The sequence below is a fragment of the Hemiscyllium ocellatum genome, chromosome 43, assembly GCF_020745735.1.
Source record: "Hemiscyllium ocellatum isolate sHemOce1 chromosome 43, sHemOce1.pat.X.cur, whole genome shotgun sequence".
NCBI classification, from domain to species: domain Eukaryota; kingdom Metazoa; phylum Chordata; class Chondrichthyes; order Orectolobiformes; family Hemiscylliidae; genus Hemiscyllium; species Hemiscyllium ocellatum.
In genome coordinates this window covers 29,736,712-29,758,238 of record NC_083443.1, presented here as the reverse complement: position 1 = coordinate 29,758,238, position 21,527 = coordinate 29,736,712, and the positions used below count along the sequence as shown (strand labels likewise).

Sequence of the window (21,527 nt, the reverse complement as noted above, 5' to 3'; positions counted from 1 at the left end):
TATCCCCATTCCCCCTCTCTCTCTCTCTCTCTCTCCTTTATCCCCATTCCCCCTCTCTCTCTCTCTCCTTTTTCCCCATTCCCCATTCCCCATTCCCCCCTCTCTCTCTCTCTCTCTCCTTTATCCCCATTCCCCCTCTCTCTCTCTCCTTTATCCCCATTCCCCCTCTCTCTCTCTCTCTCTCCTTTATCCCCATTCCCCCCCCTCTCTCTCTCTCTCTCTCCTTTATCCCCATTCCCCCTCTCTCTCTCTCTCTCCTTTATCCCCATTCCCCCCCTCTCTCTCTCTCTCTCCTTTATCCCCATTCCCCCCTCTCTCTCTCTCTCTCTCCTTTATCCCCATTCCCCCCTCTCTCTCTCTCTCTCCTTTATCCCCATTCCCCCTCTCTCTCTCTCTCTCCTTTATCCCCATTCCCCTCTCTCTCTCTCTCTCTCTCCTTTATCCCCATTCCCCCTCTCTCTCTCTCTCCTTTTTCCCCATTCCCCATTCCCTCTCTCTCTCTCTCTCTCTCCTTTATCCCCATTCCCCCCTCTCTCTCTCTCTCTCTCTCTCCTTTATCCCCATTCCCCCCTCTCTCTCTCTCTCTCTCTCCTTTATCCCCATTCCCCCCTCTCTCTCTCTCTCTCTCCTTTATCCCCATTCCCCCCTCTCTCTCTCTCTCCTTTATCCCCATTCCCCCCTCTCTCTCTCTCTCTCTCCTTTATCCCCATTCCCCCCTCTCTCTCTCTCTCTCTCCTTTATCCCCATTCCCCCTCTCTCTCTCTCCTTTATCCCCATTCCCCCTCTCTCTCTCTCCTTTATCCCCATTCCCCCCTCTCTCTCTCTCCTTTATCCCCATTCCCCCCTCTCTCTCTCTCTCTCCTTTATCCCCATTCTCTCTCTCTCTCTCTCCTTTATCCCCATTCCCCCTCTCTCTCTCTCCTTTATCCCCATTCCCCCTCTCTCTCTCCTTTATCCCCATTCCCCCCTCTCTCTCTCTCTCTCTCCTTTATCCCCATTCCCCCCTCTCTCTCTCTCTCTCTCCTTTATCCCCATTCCCCCCTCTCTCTCTCTCTCTCTCCTTTATCCCCATTCCCCCTCTCTCTCTCTCCTTTATCCCCATTCCCCCTCTCTCTCTCTCTCCTTTATCCCCATTCCCCCCTCTCTCTCTCTCTCTCCTTTATCCCCATTCCCCCCTCTCTCTCTCTCTCTCCTTTATCCCCATTCTCTCTCTCTCTCTCTCCTTTATCCCCATTCCCCCTCTCTCTCTCTCCTTTATCCCCATTCCCCCCTCTCTCTCTCTCTCTCCTTTATCCCCATTCCCCCCTCTCTCTCTCTCTCTCCTTTATCCCCATTCCCCCCTCTCTCTCTCTCTCTCTCCTTTATCCCCATTCCCCCTCTCTCTCTCTCCTTTATCCCCATTCCCCCTCTCTCTCTCTCCTTTATCCCCATTCCCCCCTCTCTCTCTCTCTCTCTCTCTCCTTTATCCCCATTCCCCCCTCTCTCTCTCTCTCTCTCTCCCACATTCCCCCTCTCTCTCTCTCTCCTTTATCCCCATTCCCCCTCTCTCTCTCTCCTTTATCCCCATTCCCCCCTCTCTCTCTGTCCCCGCCCCTCCCACTCTCTGGGTCAGCTGACCGGCCGTGACCCCGGAAGTAGTTTCTCTTTCTCTCTGTGAGTTTCCGGTGTTGTGGCGGCGGGCAGGCGCTGCCGGTGGGTGACATGGGGACGGGGGGGTAGAGGGGGAGGGGTTGTCTGTGAGATGGGGCTGGGGGGGTGTTTGGGGTGAGGGGTTGTCGGTGAGGGCGGTGGGGGGGTGTTTGGGGTGAGGGGTTGTCGGTGAGGGCGGTGGGGGGGTGTTTGGGGTGAGGGGTTGTGGGTGCGGGCGGTGGGGGTGTGTTTGGGGTGAGGGGTTGTGGGTGAGGGCGGTGGGGGGGTGTTTGGGGTGAGGGGTTGTGGGTGCGGGCGGTGGGGGTGTGTTTGGGGTGAGGGTTGTGGGTGAGGGCGGTGGGGGGGTGTTTGGGGTGAGGGGTTGTGGGTGAGGGCGGTGGGGGGGTGTTTGGGGTGAGGGGTTGTGGGTGAGGGCGGTGGGGGGTGTGTTTGGGGTGAGGGGTTGTCGGTGAGTGGGGGCTGGGGGGGTGTTTGGGGTGAGGGGTTGTGGGTGCGGGCGGTGGGGGGGTGTTTGGGGTGAGGGGTTGTGGGTGAGGGCGGTGGGGGGGTGTTTGGGGTGAGGGGTTGTGGGTGAGGGCGGTGGGGGGGTGTTTGGGGTGAGGGGTTGTGGGTGCGGGCGGTGGGGGTGTGTTTGGGGTGAGGGGTTGTGGGTGAGGGCGGTGGGGGGGTGTTTGGGGTGAGGGGTTGTCGGTGAGAGGGGGCTGGTGGTGTGTTTGGGGTGAGGGGTTGTGGGTGCGGGCGGTGGGGGGGTGTTTGGGGTGAGGGGTTGTGGGTGCGGGCGGTGGGGGTGTGTTTGGGGTGAGGGGTTGTCGGTGAGTGGGGGCTGGGGGGGTGTTTGGGGTGAGGGGTTGTGGGTGCGGGCGGTGGGGGGGTGTTTGGGGTGAGGGGTTGTCGGTGAGTGGGGGCTGGGGGGGTGTTTGGGGTGAGGGGTTGTGGGTGCGGGCGGTGGGGGGGTGTTTGGGGTGAGGGGTTGTGGGTGAGGGCGGTGGGGGGGTGTTTGGGGTGAGGGGTTGTGGGTGCGGGCGGTGGGGGTGTGTTTGGGGTGAGGGGTTGTCGGTGAGAGGGGCTGAGGCTTGTTTGGTGTGAAGGATTGTTCCTGAGTGGGGGCTGTGGGGATGTGAGTGGTTGTCGGTGAGAGGGTGTTTGGGTGTTGTGGTGATATGCAGGGGTTTTGGGGGATGGGGTGATTGGGAGGGTGAGGGGCAACAGGGATGGGATCTGGGAAGATGTGTGAAGAAGGGTCATGGAGAGGCTGTGGAGAAGGAGCTGTGCTCGGAACTGGACAGTGAGTGAGGGCGGTGGTTTGGGGGTGTTGGTGATTTACGGGTGGAAGGAACGGTATATCCAGGTTGGGATAAACAGTAAAGGCAGTCTAACCCTGAAGGATAAGAGACTGGGCTGGGCCTGTAAACCTGTGGCTCAGTCAGTGATTCACTTCCCACGGGGCAGCTGAGTTTAATATTTTGAATTTGACAGGAATGCTGATACAGGAGTTGGGGGGCATTAATGAGAGAGGTCCCTTCATGAGCCGGCACCAGCAGAATGTTCTGATCAGCTTCCTGCTTGTTCTGTGCTGCATTTCAATACAGAACATCAAAGACTCAACTCCCAACTCACCTTCTCTGAGCTAGACATCAAGGGAACGTCCTTCAGCGAGTAATGCCAGGAGATCTGGTGAGGTGTAACCTTACTCTCGTGTGCTCCAAACCTATTCCCTCAACTTCAAGGAGTGGAGAGAGCTGTAAGATGGCCATTGCTATGATCTCAAGTCAGAGCTTCAGAGCAGGTCATCGCTGCCTGTGAGACACAGGCCCCAGAATTTGTATGGGGGCGTCCCAGACCCACAATCTGAAATACCTTGCCATCTTTCGTCAGCAGCATTTGATTTGCCGTATCTTGGGCAGTGATAAAGCAGTCTTTGTATCTGATGCAGTAGAGAACTAGTTCAGTTTTAGTTGGATTTTTCTTAGCTAATGGTACCAAAGAATAAAAGGGCAAAGGGAGTGGATAAAGTTAGAATGAATCAGTGAATTAATGAGCTGTGTGGCCATGAGCTGAGGTGAGCATTTCATTTTCAGGGGATCTGCTGTGATTTGAGTTTGTTCTTTTTCCTGCTGTAGGTGTGTCAGCAATGTCGGGTCTTCTCGACTGGCTGTACAATGGCTTCACCAGCATGCTACAGTTCCTGGGTAAGTGACTCGGAGCCATGTCCTGGATCGGCTTTTTCCTTATTACCCCCTCATCCTGGCTGCAGGCTGTACTTGGAGCAAGGGCAAAGCAAACACCCAATTCCACCATCCAAACCCAATCTGACTCCAGGATACAGGAGTGTGAGAGTCTGTCACAAAGGGGTGACATTTAGAGGCAGCGTAACACCAGTGTCACATGAAATAGGACTGTAAAACATGCTTGTGTTAGACTTCACGTTTGATAAATTAAGTTGCTTGTGAAAGCATCTCTGTACATATTGAATGGAGCGGTTGAGCTCTGTATGTTATGAGCTCTCTCCCACTTTGGCGTGATTCACACTAAAAGGTGTAACTTGAGAGCTGCAAGCATTTGAATCTCTCTCTTGCAGCCATCAGGCTTTAGTGTAAGGTTAACATGAGCTGCTTTCAATCTTCGGTCTGACAGCAAGTGATCAAACTCTAAGCTAGCGGCTGTACATGTGACATAACTCTTTTCCAGTCATGTTCAAGATGAAAATTGTTTGACATCAGGCATCACATAGGCAAATTTTTGTTGTCACACTTTATATTAAGAAATATACATCGTTAACTGATCTGAGGATTTGTGCAAGAACAGTTAACTTGTAGTTCCCAGCAAGAAGATTCACCAAATATAAGCTGTGCTTTTGGAACAGGATATTCTTTATTGTCATGTCTACAGAAGTAAAGGGATATAGCTGAATTACACATTATACGTTGTGAGAGTTTCCACCAGTGGAAGCAACAGGTCTTCCTCTACTTGACCACGAGCCACGTAACAGCACTCTGAGAATTGAAACATTTCTGTTAAGTGAGATATTTGTAATGTGACAAATAAGGGCATGTTTAAAAGTACTTCTAGGTTGTGTCTTTGCACTCAAAAAAAATGTACAACTGCAGCTGTTACGAGATAGGAAATAGAAACCGAGGGCTGGAACTCAGTTCTTGCAGCATCGACAGAGTTGACACTTGAGTTCAGAATTGAACGTACATCACTGGGCTTGAGGTTTCAGTCTGTTTTTCCCAACATGGTTGCTGCAAGAACTGGTGAATTTCTGCAACACTTCCTGTTTTTGCCTCCGTGTTCTCCAGCCAGTGAAGCACTTTTGCACTGCTGTAATGCAACAAACGTGCAACCAGTTTACACACAGCAAGATCCCAGGAGAATCAAGGTTGTAATGAGCGGGTAATCTGTTTTTGGTGACATTGATCCAGAGGTGGGTATTAGCCAGGACACTTTGAAGAACGTTCGGCCCTTTTTTTTTGAAATAATGCTGTTGGATCAACAGCTAGTTAAACTGCAAAACACATTGAGCAAATGCAAACTATATTACCTAGTTTATTTTTTTGTTTCTCTTTGTCAGGGCTATACAAGAAATCGGGAAAACTGGTCTTCCTTGGCTTGGATAATGCTGGCAAAACCACTTTACTGCACATGCTGAAAGATAACAGACTGGGGCAGCATGTTCCCACATTACATCCCAGTGAGTACTGACAGTGGAATCACGGAAGCTTGCTTTGGTCTGTGTCGAAGTTCTTTACTTACAAATGCTGAGTATTCACTTAGGTGCACAACGTGAATTGATTAATGTACATTTCTCTCCTTCTCCCAATCTGCATTATTGAATAAAGCCAATACAAGAAGGGACTGGGGCGGTATTCGACTCTCGCCCCTTGAATCCTGCTCACGGAGCCAAGTCTTAATTTGTACTTCAGATTTGGTGTCCAGCCCTGGTGAATTTTTATGCTGGGCAATTTAAAAAGGTCTCCCCTTTATGCTGCCAATCCTTTGCTGGGTAAATCCCAAATCAGAGCAGTACAACTGGTTAGTTTGAGCAACTTGAAAGTTGGTGCAGCTGAGTAGGAACATTGTGTTTGTGCCCTTTTGTAGTTACATAATGTAGCAGCTGTGAACTATACTTGGAGGCAAGTTTACAAATGGCAGGTTGAAGATTTGCATCTGCTCTCTTTCAAAGTCCCTGAACCTATTTTTCCCAACAGGAATCCTGTGAATGTTTATGTTTAGTTATTGAATAGATACTTTTTAACCAACCTGTTCATACGAATTATGACACCCATCATGACTTGATCCTATGCCTTATAAATCCCTGCCTCGTCACTAAGTGAATGAGCACTAGCTGATCTGTTGTAATTCTGCAGCCATGAACAAACAGTCCCAGATCCTCAGTTATACAGAGCGCTGTGTGTCTGTGAGAGAGAATGTTGGGGGGAGGGGTACAGTCTGAGTATCTATGAGTGTACAGCTCTGGCTTTCATCCTGAAAAGCAAGACATTGTCAAAGCTTTTGATCATGCTCAGCATTAGTTTTGCAAATACTCTCCAATCATTGGAATGTACTGGTATCATACGTAGCATTGAAACTCATACATCACATACTCAATAGTGATGTCGGCAGACCACCTTTTAGTCAGTGTACAAAAGCCATTTGACCCAGGAATTGGCTAATTGATTAAACAGCATGTTTCTTCCGTTGTTCACAATACACGATGTAGAGAGGACACAGCCTGCCCTTACAAAACACAAAGGATCTAATATTGGATGTGATTCTGGACAGTATTTATTGAGCAATCCCAACTTGGCTAACTGTGACACCAATTTAATGTATCAGCGGAGCCTGTATTGTGGCTCATCTGTGCTTACTAGAAGCATAAGTTCACACACTGGACCTGTTCAGGATGCAGGAAGGTTGTTGACACAGAAGAGGAATTTAGTCTCTCAGAAATAGTTTATCTGGAAATCTTTACTACAGAGGACTGTCAAGACTGAGTCACTAATGATATTCAAGGCTGAGGCAGCCATAATATTTTCGAGTAAAAAGTGAGGTCTGCAGATGCTGGAGATCAGAGCTGAAAATGTGTTGCTGGTTAAAGCACAGCAGGTCAGGCAGCATCCAAGGAACAGGAAATTCGACGTTTCGGACACAAGCCCTTCGTCAGGAATGAGGAAAGTGTGTCCAGCAGGCTAAGATAAAAGGTAGGGAGGAGGGACTTGGGGATGGGCGACGGAGATGTGATAGGTGGAAGGAGGTCAAGGTGAGGGTGATAGGCCGGAGTGGGGTGGGGGCGGAGAGGTCAGGAAGAAGATTGCAGGTTAGGAGGGCGGTGCTGAGTTCGAGGGAATTGACTGAGACAAGGTGGGGGGAGGGGAAATGAGGAAACTGGAGAAATCTGAGTTCATCCCTTGTGGCTGGAGGGTTCCTAGGCAGAAGTTGAGGCGCTCTTCTTCCAACTGTCGTGTTGTTATGTTCTGACGATGGAGTAGTCCAAGGACCTGCATGTCCTTGGTGCAGTGGGAGGGTGTTGAGCCACGTGGTGGTTGGGTTGGTTGGTCCGGGCGTCCCAGAGGTGTTCTCTGAAGCGTTTCGCAAGTAGGCAGCCCGTCTCCCCAATATAGAGGAGGCCACATCGGGTGCAGCGGATGCAATAGATGATGTGTGTGGAGGTACAGGTGAATTTGTGGCGGCTATGGAAGGATCCCTTGGGGCCTTGGAGAGAGGTAAGGGAGGAGGTGTGGGCGCAAGTTTTGCATTTCCTGCAGTTGCAGGGGAAGGTGCCGGGAGTGGAGGTTGGGTTGGTGGGGGGTGTGGACCTGACGAGGGAGTCACGAAGGGAGTGGTCTTTATGGAATGCTGACAGGGGAGGGGAGGGAAAGGAAATATATCCCTGGTGGTGGGGTCCGTTTGGAAGTGGCGGAAATGACGGCGGATGATACGCTGTATACGGATAAAAAGTGAGGTCTGCAGATGCTGGAGATCAGAGCTGAAAATGTGTTGCTGGTTAAAGCACAGCAGGTCAGGCAGCATCCAAGGAACAGGAAATTCGACGTTTCGGGCCAGAGCCCTTCATCAGGAAACCTCCGTTGTATATGGAGGTTGGTGGGGTGGTAGGTGAGAACCAGTGGGGTTCTGTCTTGGTGGCGGGCGGAGGAGCGGGGCTCAAGGGCGGAGGAGCGGGAAGTGGAGGAGATGCGTTGGAGGGCATCGTCGATCATGTCTGGGGGGAATCTGCGGTCCTTGAAGAAGGAGGCCATCTGGACTGTACGGTATTGGAACTGGTCCTCCTGGGAGCAGATGCGGCGGAGACGAAGGAATTTGGAATATGGGATGGCGTTTTTACAGGGGGCAGGGTGGGAGGAGGTGTAGTCCAGGTAACTGTGGGAGTCAGTTGGTTTATAGTAGATGTCTGTGTTGATTCGGTCGCCCGAGATAGAAATGGAAAGGCCTCGGAAGGGGAGGGAGGAGTCTGAGACAGTCCAGGTGAATTTCAGGTCGGGATGGAAGGTGTTAGTAAAGTTGATGAACTGTTCAACCTCTTCGTGGGAGCACGAGGCAGTGCCGATACAGTCATCGATGTAGCGAAGGAAAAGGTGGGGGGTGGTGCCAGTGTAGTTGCAGAAGATGGACTGTTCCACATATCCTACGAAGAGACAGGCATTGCTGGGGCCCATGCGGGTGCCCATGGCAACTCCTTTAGTTTGAGGAAGTGGGAGGATTGAAAAGAGAAGTTATTCAGGGTGAGGACCAGTTCAGTCAGTCGAAGGAGGGTGTCGGTGGAAGGGTACTGGTTGGTGCGGCGGGAAAGGAAGAAGCGGAGGGCTTTGAGTCCTTCGTGATGGGGAAGGAGGTGTACAGGGACTGGATGTCCATCGTGAAGATAAGACGTTGGGGACCGGGGAAGCGGAAATCATGGAGGAGGTGCAGGGCGTGGGTGGTGTCCCAAATGTAGGTGGGGAGTTCTTGGACTAAGGGGGACAGAACCGTGTCGAGGTACGCGGAGATGAGTTCGGTGGGGCAGGAGCAGGCTGAGACAATGGGTCGGCTGGGGCAGTCAGGTTTGTGGATTTTGGGCAGGAGGTAGAAACGGGCGGTGCGGGGTTGTGGGACTATGAGGTTGGAGGCGGTGGATGGGAGATCCCCTGAGGTGATGATGTGATGGATGGTCTGAGATATGATGGTTTGGTGGTGGGAGGTGGGGTCATGGTCAAGGGGGCAATAGGAGGAGGTGTCCGCGAGCTGGCGTTTGGCCTCAGCGGTATAAAGGTCGGTGCGCCAAACTACTCATTTCCCCTCCTCCCACCGTGTCTCAGTCGATTCCCTCGAACTCAGCACCGCCCTCCTAACCTGCAATTTTCTTCCTGACCTCTCCACCCCCACCCCACTCCGGCCTATCACCCTCACCTTGACCTCCTTCCACCTATCACATCTCCATCGCCCCTCCCTAAAGTCCCTCCTCCCTACCTTTTATCTTAGCCTGCTGGACACACTTTCCTCATTCCTGATGAAGGGCTTGTGCCCGAAACGTCGAATTTCCTGTTCCCTGGATGCTGCCTGACCTGCGCTTTAAACCAGCAACACATTTTCAGCCATAATATTTTATCAGTAAAGGAATGACAGGTTATAAGGAGTAGACAGGGAAGTGGAGTTGAGGATTATCCTGTCAGCCATGACTTCAATGAATGGCAGACAGCCTTGATGCTGAATGCTCTACTTCTGCTCCTATGTCTTATGGCCTGCTTACTGCAAACAAGAAGAATATGTTGAAGCCTTGACCTTTTTTAATTACCTGGGAGTTAGGAATTCTATAGCTCCACAGTTCCTTTCTTCATGACAATGCCTCTGCAGGTCAGATTCAATTTGCCAGCCCAAGGTCTCCTTTCCACCAGTAGTAAAAATTGTTGTAGTCATTTGAAATTTGTCACTATTGTGTCTGTTCTGGTGCTTGCAAAGTGAAAACCTTTGGCCATGTTTTCTCTTTTGAGCAATATTCAAATTCTACATCGCCTAGCAACAGTTCTGGATTTGATTGCTCATCACAATTAAATGTCGGTCACCAGAGTGTATTCTGATTGCAACTGTCTTCATTGTAGCATCAGAGGAGCTGACGATTGCCGGAATGACATTCACTACGTTTGACCTTGGAGGTCATACACAAGGTAGGATACTGTGTGGAAACACAAAGCTGCTGCATGTGCATCAAAATGTTTTACTTTTCTGTCTCTTGATCAGGATTAGCATATACAATGCAGTGTGCCAGCATGCTGAATTGGAAATTATCTCTGTGTCAACCAACCTATAATTCCTATGTCTAGGCCTAGATTTAGGATGATGGGCCAAAATTGCTGCTCCTGATCACAATCCAGCATCGTTTTCTGGAAGTCCTCACATCCATACCTGTCTCATGCATTGCCTTCATTAGCTTAATGTCAAATCTTTGCTTGATGCTGTTTATGATAAGCACTTTGAAAAATTTCACTATCTTAAAAGGTGTGGTATTGACTGAAAGTCACGTCTTGGTTTGCCTTACTTAAGTGGATTTTTGGAAAATGTCAGTAGGACTGTATCCCTACAGACGTTGTTTAAGGGGTGATTGGGAGGAAAAGGGGAAAAATCATATTTCATTCAGATTTTTATTTATTCATGTTCAATAATTTTTTTAAAAAGCACTTACCACGTCTCTCTGAAGCATTTTATAACACTTTGCATTCGGCCAGTTACTGTCTCAGTGCTCCATTATCAACTAAACTTTCCGTGGTAAGATTGGCTGGCCTGTAAAATTTGGCTCGGTGCTGTCTGCTAGATGCTGCTATAACTGGCATTTACTTCTCCTTCATGTTCCAGAGCAAACCTGAAAGAGCTGCTTGTGGCATTTCCTCCTATTTATGTAAATTCAAGCATCACATTTTGGAAGATGAAATGAAGCCACAAATATGAGCAATCTATTGGGGTGTTCCTGTACAATGTGAGCTAGCTTCCACACCTCCTTGCGAATGAAAGTGATCAATTAATCTCCGTTTGGCTGAATGTAGGAATCACAGTGACAGGCCACTCAGCCCATTCTGGTGGTTATGGCGCACCCAGGCCGCCTCCATCGCCCACGTTTTATCTTGCCTTATCCACGGATTCTTTTCCTCCCTCAGGTTCTTCGAGCTTCCCCTTAGAATCGTAGAGTCCCTACGGTGTGGAAAGTCCATGTCTTTGCAATGACTCCATGTGGTTAGCAAGTTCCACCTTCGTAGCTGGGGAACACTCGCCGGAATTCCTCCTAGGATTTTTAATTTTACTGGCTAGCTTTTTAATATCGCTTTCATGAATGTCTGCTTATTTACAGCCAGGCGAGTCTGGAAGAACTACCTCCCCGCCATAAATGGAATTGTCTTTCTGGTCGACTGTGCAGACTACTCGCGGCTTGCTGAATCTAAAGTCGAGCTTGATGTAAGTGGAACAATGTTGAGGGATTTATGGGGCCGTGTACATAAAATTGAAAGGTGATTACTTGCTGGCTTTGGATGCTAGCTACATCATGGATGTGGAGCCCCTCCAGTCAATGTTTTGGCGACTGTTTGAACGCAGGAAAATAAGGGTCTTTTAGTTTCTCCTCAATTAGCTCGATGCAGTGATAGGGCGTGGCCTCAGTTCCTTGAATTAGCGATGCACAGGAATTAGGGCAACTTATCATTACCAACAACTCAATGACAATGGATGTGTTTTTTAATTCATTCATGGGGATGAGGGCATTGTTGGATAGGTCACAATTTATTGCCCATCCCTAATTGTCCGGGGGTAGTTAAAAGTCATAGAAATGTACAGCACGGAAACAGACCCTTCGATCCAACCTGTCCATGCCAACCAGATATCCCAACCTAATCTAGTCCCACTGGCCAGCACCCGGCCCATATCCCTCTGAACTCTTCCTATTCATAAACCCATCCAGATGACTTTTAAATGTTGTAAATTGTACTATTCTCCACCACTTCCTCTGGCAGCTCATTCCATACACGCACCACCCTCTGTGTGAAAATGTTGCCCCTTAAGTCTCTCTTAAATTTGTCCCCTTTCACCCTAAACCTATGCCCTCTAGTTCTGGACTCCCCCAACCCAGGGAAAAGACATGGTCAATTTATTCTATCCAAGCCCCTCATGATTTTATAAAACTCTATAAGGTCAAGCCTCAAGATGCTCCAGGGAAAACAGCCCCAGCCTGTTCAACCTCTCCCTATAGCTCAAATCCTCCAACCCTGGCAACATCCTTGTAAATCTTTTCTGAACCTTTTAAAGTTTCTCAACGTCTTTCCATTAGGAAGGTGATGAGAATTGAATGCAATATTTCAATAGTGGCCTAACCAATGTCCTGTACAGCCGCAACATGACCTCCCAACCCCTATACTCAATACTCTGACTAATAAAGGAAAGCATACCAAATGCCACCTTCACTATCCTCTCTACTTGCAACTCCACTTTCAAGGAGTTATGAACTCCAAGGTCTGTTTGTTCAACAACACTACCCAGGACCTCACCATTAAGTGTATAGGTCTTGTTCTGATTTGTTTTTCCAAAATGCAACACCATACATTCATCGGAATTAAACTCCATCTGCCACTCCTCAGCCCATTGGTCCATCTGATCAAGATCCCGTTGTACTCTGAGGTAAGCTTCTTTATTGTCCACTGCACCTCCAATTTTCGTGACATCTGCAAACTTACTAGCTTAACCTCGTATGTTCACGTCCAAATCATTTATATAAATTACAAAAAGCAGTGGACCCAGCACCGATCCTTGTGGCACTCTCCTGGTGAGCTGCGTTCCTGTGGGTCTGAAGCCACATATAGGCCAGGCCAGGTAAGGATGGCAGTTTCCTTCTCTCAGGACATCAGTGAATTTGGGTGACTTTTTCTGACAATTGACAGTGGATTCATGGTCGTCATTAGACTTAATTCCAATTTTTTTTTACTTAATTCAAATTCCTCCACCAGGATTGGTGGGATTGGAACCTGTGTCCCCAGAACATTATCTGGATGGCTGAGTTAACAGTCCACCTATAATAACACTAGATCATCGCCTCCCCTGACAAGATACAGCTCAACTATTGGATGTGGCAGAACAGACTTGAGGGGGCTGAATGGCCATTCATATTTGCTATAAATGCAAAGAGACACTGCTCAACTGTAGCTATCCCATAGCTTTAACATCTGCTAAGATATTGTTCTTTGCTTCAGTGACAACATCACAGAGGAGGAGGGAAATTGGAAGAAATAAAGTAGTAATTACCGTCCCTGAGCTACGAAATGCATTTTATACTGGAACACAAAATAGTGTGTCGACCTATGAGAGGTAGTTTTTTGAAAGTGAAGTGTTCCCATGAGGTAGTCTTTTATAAGTTATTGATGCCTGGTATTGTTGGATGGTCCATTTTGCAGTCGACTGTTGCTGTCATTATGTTCCAGTGTTGAATAATAATTTTGTTTCCATTGATCAAATGTAGATTGTGTTTTTGAAGTAAAAACTCCCATCGTTTCTCTTTCTCTTTCTCTGTCCACCCTCCCCTTCCTTCCCTTCCTTCCAGGCATTAATGACAGATGAAACAATATCCAATGTTCCCGTTCTCATCCTGGGCAATAAAATCGATCGATCAGAGGCCATCAGTGAGGAAAAGCTTCGGGAGATCTTTGGCCTGTTTGGACAAACGACAGGGAAGGTAAAGCTGTGAGCAGGAACAGCATGATTTGTAAAGTGTCCAATTGCCGGGCTTCGTACAAGGCAAATTACTTTTGGAAGCAAGTGGGTTCTTGTGAAGAATGAAAATGTGTTCCTGGAAAAGCGCAGCAGGCCAGGCAGCATCCAAGGAAAAGGAGTGTCGATGAATGAAGAAGGGCTCATGCCTGAAACGTCGATTCTCCTGCTCCTTGGATGCTGCCTGACCTGCTGCGCTTTTCCAGCAACACATTTTCAGCTCTGATCTCCAGTATCTGCAGTCCTCACTTTCTCCTCTTATAAAGAATCACCTGTTAATCTGCTGGTTGGTGTTGGTTGAGGATGGAATGAAGATTGCCACTCCTCCAACATTCTTGAACAGTATCTTCCATGTATCTGGGCTATCTATAGAATTTATGTTGTGCGATTCCTCACAGAAACTGGACTGGACTAGCCATATTAACACAGTGGCTACAAGAACCAGTCAGAGGCTAGGAGTAGTAACTCGCCTCCTGACTCCCCAAAACCTGTCCACCGTCTGCAAGGCACAAGGCAGGAGTGTGATGGAATACTCCCCACCGGCCTGGATGGGGGCAGCTCCAACAACACTCAAAAAGCTTGACACCATCCAGGACAAAGCCTGCTTGATTGGCACCACATCCACAAACGTCCATTCCCTCCACCACTGATGCTCAGTACCAGCTCTGTGTATCATCTACACTGCAGAACTTCATCAAGGCTCCTTGGACAACACTTTCTAAACTCACAACCACTTGCATTTAGAAGGACCAGGGCAGCAGATATGTGGCAAACTCCCTTCAAACCACTCACCATCCTGATGTAGGAAATATTAGATTAGATTAGATTACTTACAGTGTGGAAACAGGCCCTTCGGCCCAACAAGTCCACACCGACCCGCCAAAGCGCTGAATTCCCCTGCATATACCCCTTCCCTAACACTACGGGCAATTTAGCGTGGCCAATTCACCTGACCCGCACATCTTTGGATTGTGGGAGGAAACCGGAGCACCCGGATGAAACCCACGCAGACACTGGGAGAACGTGCAAACTCCACACAGTCAGTCACCTGAGGCGGGAATTGAACCCAGGTGTCTGGCGCTGTGAGGCAGCAGTGCTAACCACTGTGCCACCCACAAATATTGCCGCTCCATCCGTGTCAAAACCGTGGAATTCCCCCTTGTCCAGCATTGTGGGTACACCAAATAGACTGCGCCAAGATGTACAAGAAGGCATCTCGCCACCACCACCTCCAGGACAGTTAAAGATGGGTGACAAATGCTGGCCCAGCCAGCGACACCCACATCCCACGAATGAATAAAAAAGCCTTTTTGTGAAAATTTCTTAATTGAGGGTGTAAACTAGAATGTCAGATAAGTATGATTTGAAGTGTGCAATTTTGCAGTCTATGTTGGTCATCAAATTAATGATCTTATCAGTTTTGTTTTGCAAGCTATAATGTGGTGATAAAATCAGTTTCTACAGAGAGTGCTCTTATAATAGAAACCCTGGCCAGAACCTTATAGTGGCCTGACTGAAATGGGCTGAGTTGAGAAATGTATCAGAATTGCAGTCCTGAGTAGGCTTTCTCGATGTCAGAGCATCCCACTGCATCTTTTAATTTTTCCCAACATTGAGGCACAATTCTCATAAGGCGTGTTGCCTGTCAAGGGGAATTACTGCCTGTTGCTGTTTGGGGTATGTGGAGGGGTGTCCTGAGTGTGCGGCTCACTCACTCACTCAGAATTAGTGGTGGGTAGGCGAGATCGAGGGGTGGGGGTGGCTGATGTTGCAGGCGTTAGTGAGAGCATGAGCCTGAGTGGGAAGAAGGTGCAGTGGCAGAGAGCGTGAGGGTAAGGTATCGGCAGAATGGAGGAGATCATTAACTCTAGGCGCACCTGTCCCCTTTCACATCCATGCAGGGCATCTCGAGACTGACCGAGATTGTCTGGGTGCACAGCGGTGTGTGTATGGAATGAGCTGCCAGAGGAAATGGTGGAGGCTGATACAACTACAACATTGAAAAGGCATCTGGATGGGTATATGAATAGGAAGGGTTTGAGGGGGATATGGGCCAGGTGCTGGCAATTAGGTTAGGGTGTCTGATCAGCATGGATGAGCATGACTTCTGTGACCTATTCAGCCCAGATTTAACATCTCACCTTTCAGAAACACAGGACTCCCTCAGTGCTACAATAGTGTTGCTGACTATTCTGACAGAAATGTTTTTTGTTGTTTTTTAATGAACTGTATTATGGAAGTGTTAGGCCCTTCATTAGTGTAATGGCCCTTTTTAAATTTAGATTAGATTACTTAGTGTGGAAACAGGCCCTTCGGTTAAAAGGAAATAAGTAAAAGTGCTGATTCTTGTGAGGGATGGTCCCAGGTGCTTGATATCCTGATCAAGTGACCAGTCTCCGTGAGAGAGAGAGACAGGACTCTGTGTTCACAGGATGTTCCAGCACTAGAGGGGGAGTCGTTGATCACAGCCAATCCTGACCCTGCCTTTGCTTCACACCCACACATCTTCACTTTCCTGGGGAACTGAACTCTGATTGAGAAAACACTCGTATTTTCTTGTTTGCTTCCGTGGCCCATGGGCACTGAAAGCAGTTATGACGGAGACCATCCAACTCAGTACAGACCGGCAATTGAACCTGGTAATTGTAACTTTCTGTATACATCAGTGACCCAACTGAGGAGGCTAAATTTACTGTACTGAGTGCGTCATTGCCAGCAGAAAGTACACAGGATCTTATTACTGTTGACTCTGCAGATCAGTCAGGAAAATAAATGGAGACAGACATGTAGTAAAAACAAAACTAGGTCAAACTCACCACTGAGAAAAGGGAACAGTTTATTGGTTGCTAAAGAATGCTTTTTAAATCGGAAGATGCAATCAGCTCAAGCTGTTTTAACAAGTTGAAGGTTTGGTCCTTCTGCCGATAAGGCTGTAGGCAGATCAAAGGCTGTTCTAGCTTTGTGTCTGTTTGACCTTTCGAGAATCATGATTGGCTTCTAAAGCCTTGCAAAGCAGGAGGCTCTATCATAATGCTAACTGAGTGCATTTTGTTTGCAGGGTATATTTTTAGATATCTGTTCCATGGGGTAGATTAGATTAGATTACTGACAGTGTGGAAACAGGCCCTTCGGCCCACCAAGTCCGCACCGACCCGCCGAAGCGCAACCCACCCATTCCCCTACATTTACCCCTTTACCTAACACTATGGGTCGCACTTACTTACCTCCGAGTCAGAAAGCTGGGGTTCAAGATCCACTCTCGATACTTGGGAATTAAACCTCTCAGCAAAATCTAATCAAGCTGTGCACTGTGGAGGGAGATGGTGCTTTACAAACAGGAATTCAGAGCACAGTAGGGCATTTGGCCCTTCCAGACTGCTTTGTTATTCACTAAAGTTTTGGCTGGTGTGTTTATGTTTCAAATTCCACACTCCCTTCTATTGCTGATAATGTTTCTTGCCCCGCAAGGGTCCACCTCTGCCTTAAAAATATTCAATGATCCAATCTTCTCCGCTTTCTGAGGCAGTTCCTCTGAAGAATATAATTTCACCTCCTCTCTGTTCTAAAAGGACGACACCTAATTTTAAAACAATAGCCCCCAGTTCTGGGCCCTCCCACAAGAGGAAAGTGCATCTTCTCCATCTTATCATAACCGTTCAGGATTTCACACACTTCAGTCACATCACTCCCCACTCTTCTAAACTGCAGTGGAGACAACTTTTCCTCATAAGACAACCCACTCATTCCAGGTTTCAATCTAGTAAACCACCTTCTGACCCACCTCCAATGTTTTTACATCCTTCCTTAAATAAGGAGACCAAGACGACACAGTATTCAAGATGTGGTCTCACCAGTGCCCTGTATTAATAAAGCATTGCCACCTTACATTTATGATCAGTTCTTCTTGTAACAAAGGGTAGCGTTCCATTTGCTGCCTTAATCACCTGTGCGGTATCTGTGTGCTAACATTTTGAAACAAATGAATTAGGACACCTCAATTCCTGTGCGTCTCAGAATTCTGCAGTTCTGTTTAAATTTCAGATAAAGCTGTTAAACTGAGGTCCTATCAGCTCCCTCAGTGGGATCTAAAAGATCCCATTGCACTATATGACAAAGAGTGTGGGAAATCTCATGGTGATCTGGTGGTAATGTTTATCCCTCACATCAAACTTTCAGTGTCTGGCCTTCACTAAATTCCTTTTTGTGAAACCTTAGTGTTCCATTTGAATTTGACAGCTGGCTTCCATTATTTGACTTGTCGCAATTTTACTGTATACAAAACTGTACGCATTAAAATCAAACCAACCACTTCTTAGAGACTGTGGCCGACGGATTTGTGGCTGAAAGCAGTTGGGGCACAGAAGCGTTGGTGATCACCTCATTTATGAAAAATGTGTGTAAATGGAACTGAAATACTTGTATACTCTGGGGGATATTACATTTCCTTGTTCTCTTCCAGGGGATTGTGCCACTGAAAGATTTAAACACTCGGCCATTGGAGGTGTTCATGTGCAGTGTGCTGAAGCGGCAGGGCTATGGAGAAGGATTTCGCTGGCTTTCGCAATATATTGACTGAACTCGAAACAAATCTCTGCCACTCGGGACTGAACTAGTTTGCAGCTGTCTACGTTTTTGTTGGTTTTCTTTTCCTTATATTAAAAAAACGATGTGCATCAGTTGATGAGATCACAATGCCAACCAGGAGGAAATTCAGAATAGCTGCATTTTTAAAAAATAATTTCGAGTTGGGTGTTTGTATCTAGATTAAAATCGGAAGTACTTTTCAGAGTGTAATCTTTTTACGGTTCCTGTATGTGTGTTGGCTGAGAATTCACATTAGAATGAGGTGTATATTCCCAGAAATATATGCCTTTATTTTTGGGTCCCCCTTTTTGAAATGCTCAGTAGTCCCTGAAGCTGTGCAGGTATGTCCTTGGTCCTGTCTCACAAGACATTGTAAATGGAATAGCAGCTGTCTGATCAACCCTCCATGTTGTAGCCAAGTCAGGTGGTTGTCTAATCACAAGTGAGAACACGTTTCTTGTCTGTCTTTATCTGCATTGACGTGGTTTATATTTGGAATTGTTTATAAATTACAAACAGTTCAAGGCTGACTTAGAGCATACAGTCTTGTAGGTTTTCAAATATACCCAGCAAAATGTCTTCTTTCATGTTATTCCCACAAGATGAGGCTGAGAGAACAGTCCTGTGAAAGTTCTTTCAGCTTTCAGTTTACTCCTGGTGGGATATGCAATTTACGTACATTGTGATGACATTTTGAGATATTTAAGTGGCATATTTCCTGTCAATTTCTAAATTTACAAATAATTTGGCTAATTATTTTGAGAATCATTACTCCAGTGATTGTTGTATCAGTATATCGTGCAAGTTGGATTTTGTGATTGAGAAGGAGCTGAGCTTTTAATAAGAGATATCTTATCTCCTCCTGTAATCTGCACATTCATAATCATAAAGTATAATTGTTTTGGGACTTCAGAGATTTATGAAACTTATAACAGAATGATGGCTCGGTCAACAAAGTTTAATTTTTCCATTTGGTATGGAAAAACTTTGGGAATTGGAAAATGCATAAACAACTCAAGTGGATTAAGTATAATGCCAAGTCGCTTTTAAACTTGATTAGTGAGCGAATTGAAATTAACACGAGCTGTTAACATCACGATGGAACTTGGGGGAACTCACTGACATTTGGGAAAATTGCACAATTTCATGCACACTTTTTAAATTGTAAAGATTTTCTAAAATACGATCTAATTTGTACAGTTGATGCTTTTAGAGTGATTATAGAGACGTGACATGTAAGCTGCATATTGTGGAAATGTCTCGCACTTACACTTCAACAGTTTGCACGTGTTAGGATCTGACTGGATGGAACCTTACATTGTTCCATTGTCATGGGATATGCTTATGATGTGAAATTGAGGCAACATTATAATTTTATGTGGACAGCAAATGAACAGCCTTAAAAGGAATGAGTAGTGGTAAATCAACACTATATTGGTTTTTTTTCTGCTTTTATAGGCTTTTGTCTGTCAGAATGGTGATGTTCTTTCCAAGAGTTTTGGAAGAATGGAGGCATTCTGTGAACCAGTTTTATTTGATGCTGGAATCAGAAATTGCACTGTCTCCCCGCGCAGGAGTAAATGACTTTCTTAGACAAAAGAGCTCATCTCTCTTAGGTCCCCATGTGGCAAAAACCAAATGAAGGCTCAATGCTTCCTGAAATTAGAATGTAGTAGGAACTATTTAACAGGAATGTTATGTTTGTTTACTCACATTTAGTTTTTTTTTAACCAATTATGTGCTCAGATTAGTGATTGAAAAGAAAATGTCTTTGCCCGAGAGGAAGGTTTTGTGTTTTTTTTTCTGAAGAGGCGTCTGCAGTAACCCATCGTTGGGATGATTGTCATTGGCGCAGTCATGGGGACTTGGCTGTCTAAGCATTACTGGCAAAACCTAACATTTTCTTTCACCTTCTCCCTAACACAACATGTAAGCACTGTACCCGCAATATTACTCAGTTCTTGCAGTTATCATCAGTGCTGCTCACTGTTTGAGAGGGTATAAGTGACCACTTTAGCCCCTTACCAATCTGATGTCTTCAACTCAGTCTTAGAAATAAAATTCTTTCCCTCACTCAATTCATTTGCTATTTGGTAGAAAGATGACCTGCAATGTATAAATGTATTATAAATCATTGCTTTATTTGAATTAAACAATTATATATCTTCATGCATTGACTTTCCATTATCATGAGTGACTTTCTATATAAGTAGAATATCTTGTAACTTTTCTAAAAGATGTCCAACATCTCATGCCATTTCTGAATCTTTCAGTTCACCTCGAGATAATTAATCTGAAAGGGTTCAGAAAAGATTTACTAGCGTGTTGCCAGGGTTGGAGAGCTTGAGCTATAGGGAAAGGCTGGCGCTGTTTTCCCTGAAGCATTGGAGGCTGAGCGGTAACCATAGAGAGGTTTATAAAATCATGAGGGGGGTGGATAGGGTGAATAGTCAAGGCACTTTCCCCAGTGTAGGGGAGTCCAAAACTAGAGGGCATAGGTTTAAGGTGAGAGGGGAAAGATTTAAAAGGGACCTAATAGGCAATCCTTTCAAGCAGTGGGTGATGTGAGTGAGGAACGAGCTGTCAGAGGAAGTTGTGGAGGCTGGTACAATGGCAGCATTTAAAAAGTGCCTGGATGGGTACATGATTATGAAATGTTTAGAGGGATATGGGCCAAATGCTGGCAAATATGACTAGATTAATTTAAAATATCTGGTCAGCATGGACGAGTTGGACTGAAGCGGCTTTCCATGCTATACACCTCTATGCACAATGATGATTTTTTTGCGCAGCATTCTCTCAGGTAACAGTGAGATGGATTCTCTGCTAAGACTTATTTTGATGAGGGGGAGGGTGTATGTTGGTAGAGGTTAGTCAGATCACTGAGGCAACTTTTTCTTTGTGAAATGGGACCTTTAATGTCCACCAAAACCTGATGGAACCTGAAGTTAAGCCATCTGCAAAGAGGAGCAGCTTTTACCATGCCACATGGCACTTGCTCAACATTTTCCAGTCTTCTGATGCGGTTCTGTGCTACTGCCTGAAGTGAACTCCGTAGTTCCACGTGAATGTTACAAATGGTATTGCAATAGAATTAATTTCCTCTTCCATAACTGTCAGCTCTGCAAATACAGGATTTTGCAGTAACTCCCAGACTGCTGACTGGAGAACTACTTTCTCAACCATCTTACCAACCGTTGTTGTTTTCGTTAATGGTCATTGTGTTTTATAAATGCTGCTCAGTGACGATGTCAATTCGACTCAGTTGGTGACGTCGGAGTTAAGCTCAGACTGGATGGCTACTTTGCGGAGCACCTTTGCCCTGCTTGCAAGCATAGCCCTGCGTTTCTGATGATCTGTCACCTGGGTGGCTCAGTGGTTAGCACTGTTGCCTCACAGCACCAGGGTCCCAGGTTCGATTCTAGCCTCCGGTAACTGTCTTGTGTGGAGTTTGCACATTCTACCCGTGTCTGCGTGGGTTTCCTCCGGGTGCTCTGGTTTCCTCCCACTGTCCAAAGATGTGCAGGTCAGGTGAATTGGCCATGCTAAATTGTCCCATA

The 21,527-nt window shown here is 46.7% G+C and overlaps 1 protein-coding gene across 2 annotated transcripts; it reads left to right on the top strand.

The window, feature by feature from the left end:
• The first annotated feature begins 1,650 nt into the window (after window positions 1–1,650).
• LOC132835007 (GTP-binding protein SAR1a) lies at window positions 1,651–20,136 on the top strand. 2 transcript variants are annotated; one of them, XM_060854235.1, is made up of 7 exons: window positions 1,651–1,692; window positions 3,771–3,839; window positions 5,222–5,341; window positions 9,744–9,809; window positions 10,985–11,088; window positions 13,217–13,348; window positions 17,843–20,136. In XM_060854235.1, the coding sequence occupies exons 2-7, from the start codon at window positions 3,782–3,784 to the stop codon at window positions 17,957–17,959; spliced, it is 597 nt and encodes a 198-aa protein (XP_060710218.1). In that variant the 5' UTR covers window positions 1,651–1,692; window positions 3,771–3,781; the 3' UTR covers window positions 17,960–20,136. The 2 variants fall into 2 exon arrangements, with proteins under 2 accessions (XP_060710218.1, XP_060710219.1); XM_060854236.1 differs by lacking the exon at window positions 1,651–1,692 and adding an exon at window positions 2,916–2,935.
• Window positions 20,137–21,527: the final 1,391 nt, after the last annotated feature.

Coding starts and splice junctions, on each gene's coding strand:
- LOC132835007 (XM_060854235.1), top strand. CDS start 3,782: ATGTCGGGTCTTCTCGACTGGCTGTACAATGGCTTCACCAGCATGCTA. Junction 3,840..5,221: donor CAGCATGCTACAGTTCCTGG/GTAAGTGACTCG, acceptor TCTCTTTGTCAG/GGCTATACAAGAAATCGGGA. Junction 11,089..13,216: donor AATCTAAAGTCGAGCTTGAT/GTAAGTGGAACA, acceptor CCTTCCTTCCAG/GCATTAATGACAGATGAAAC.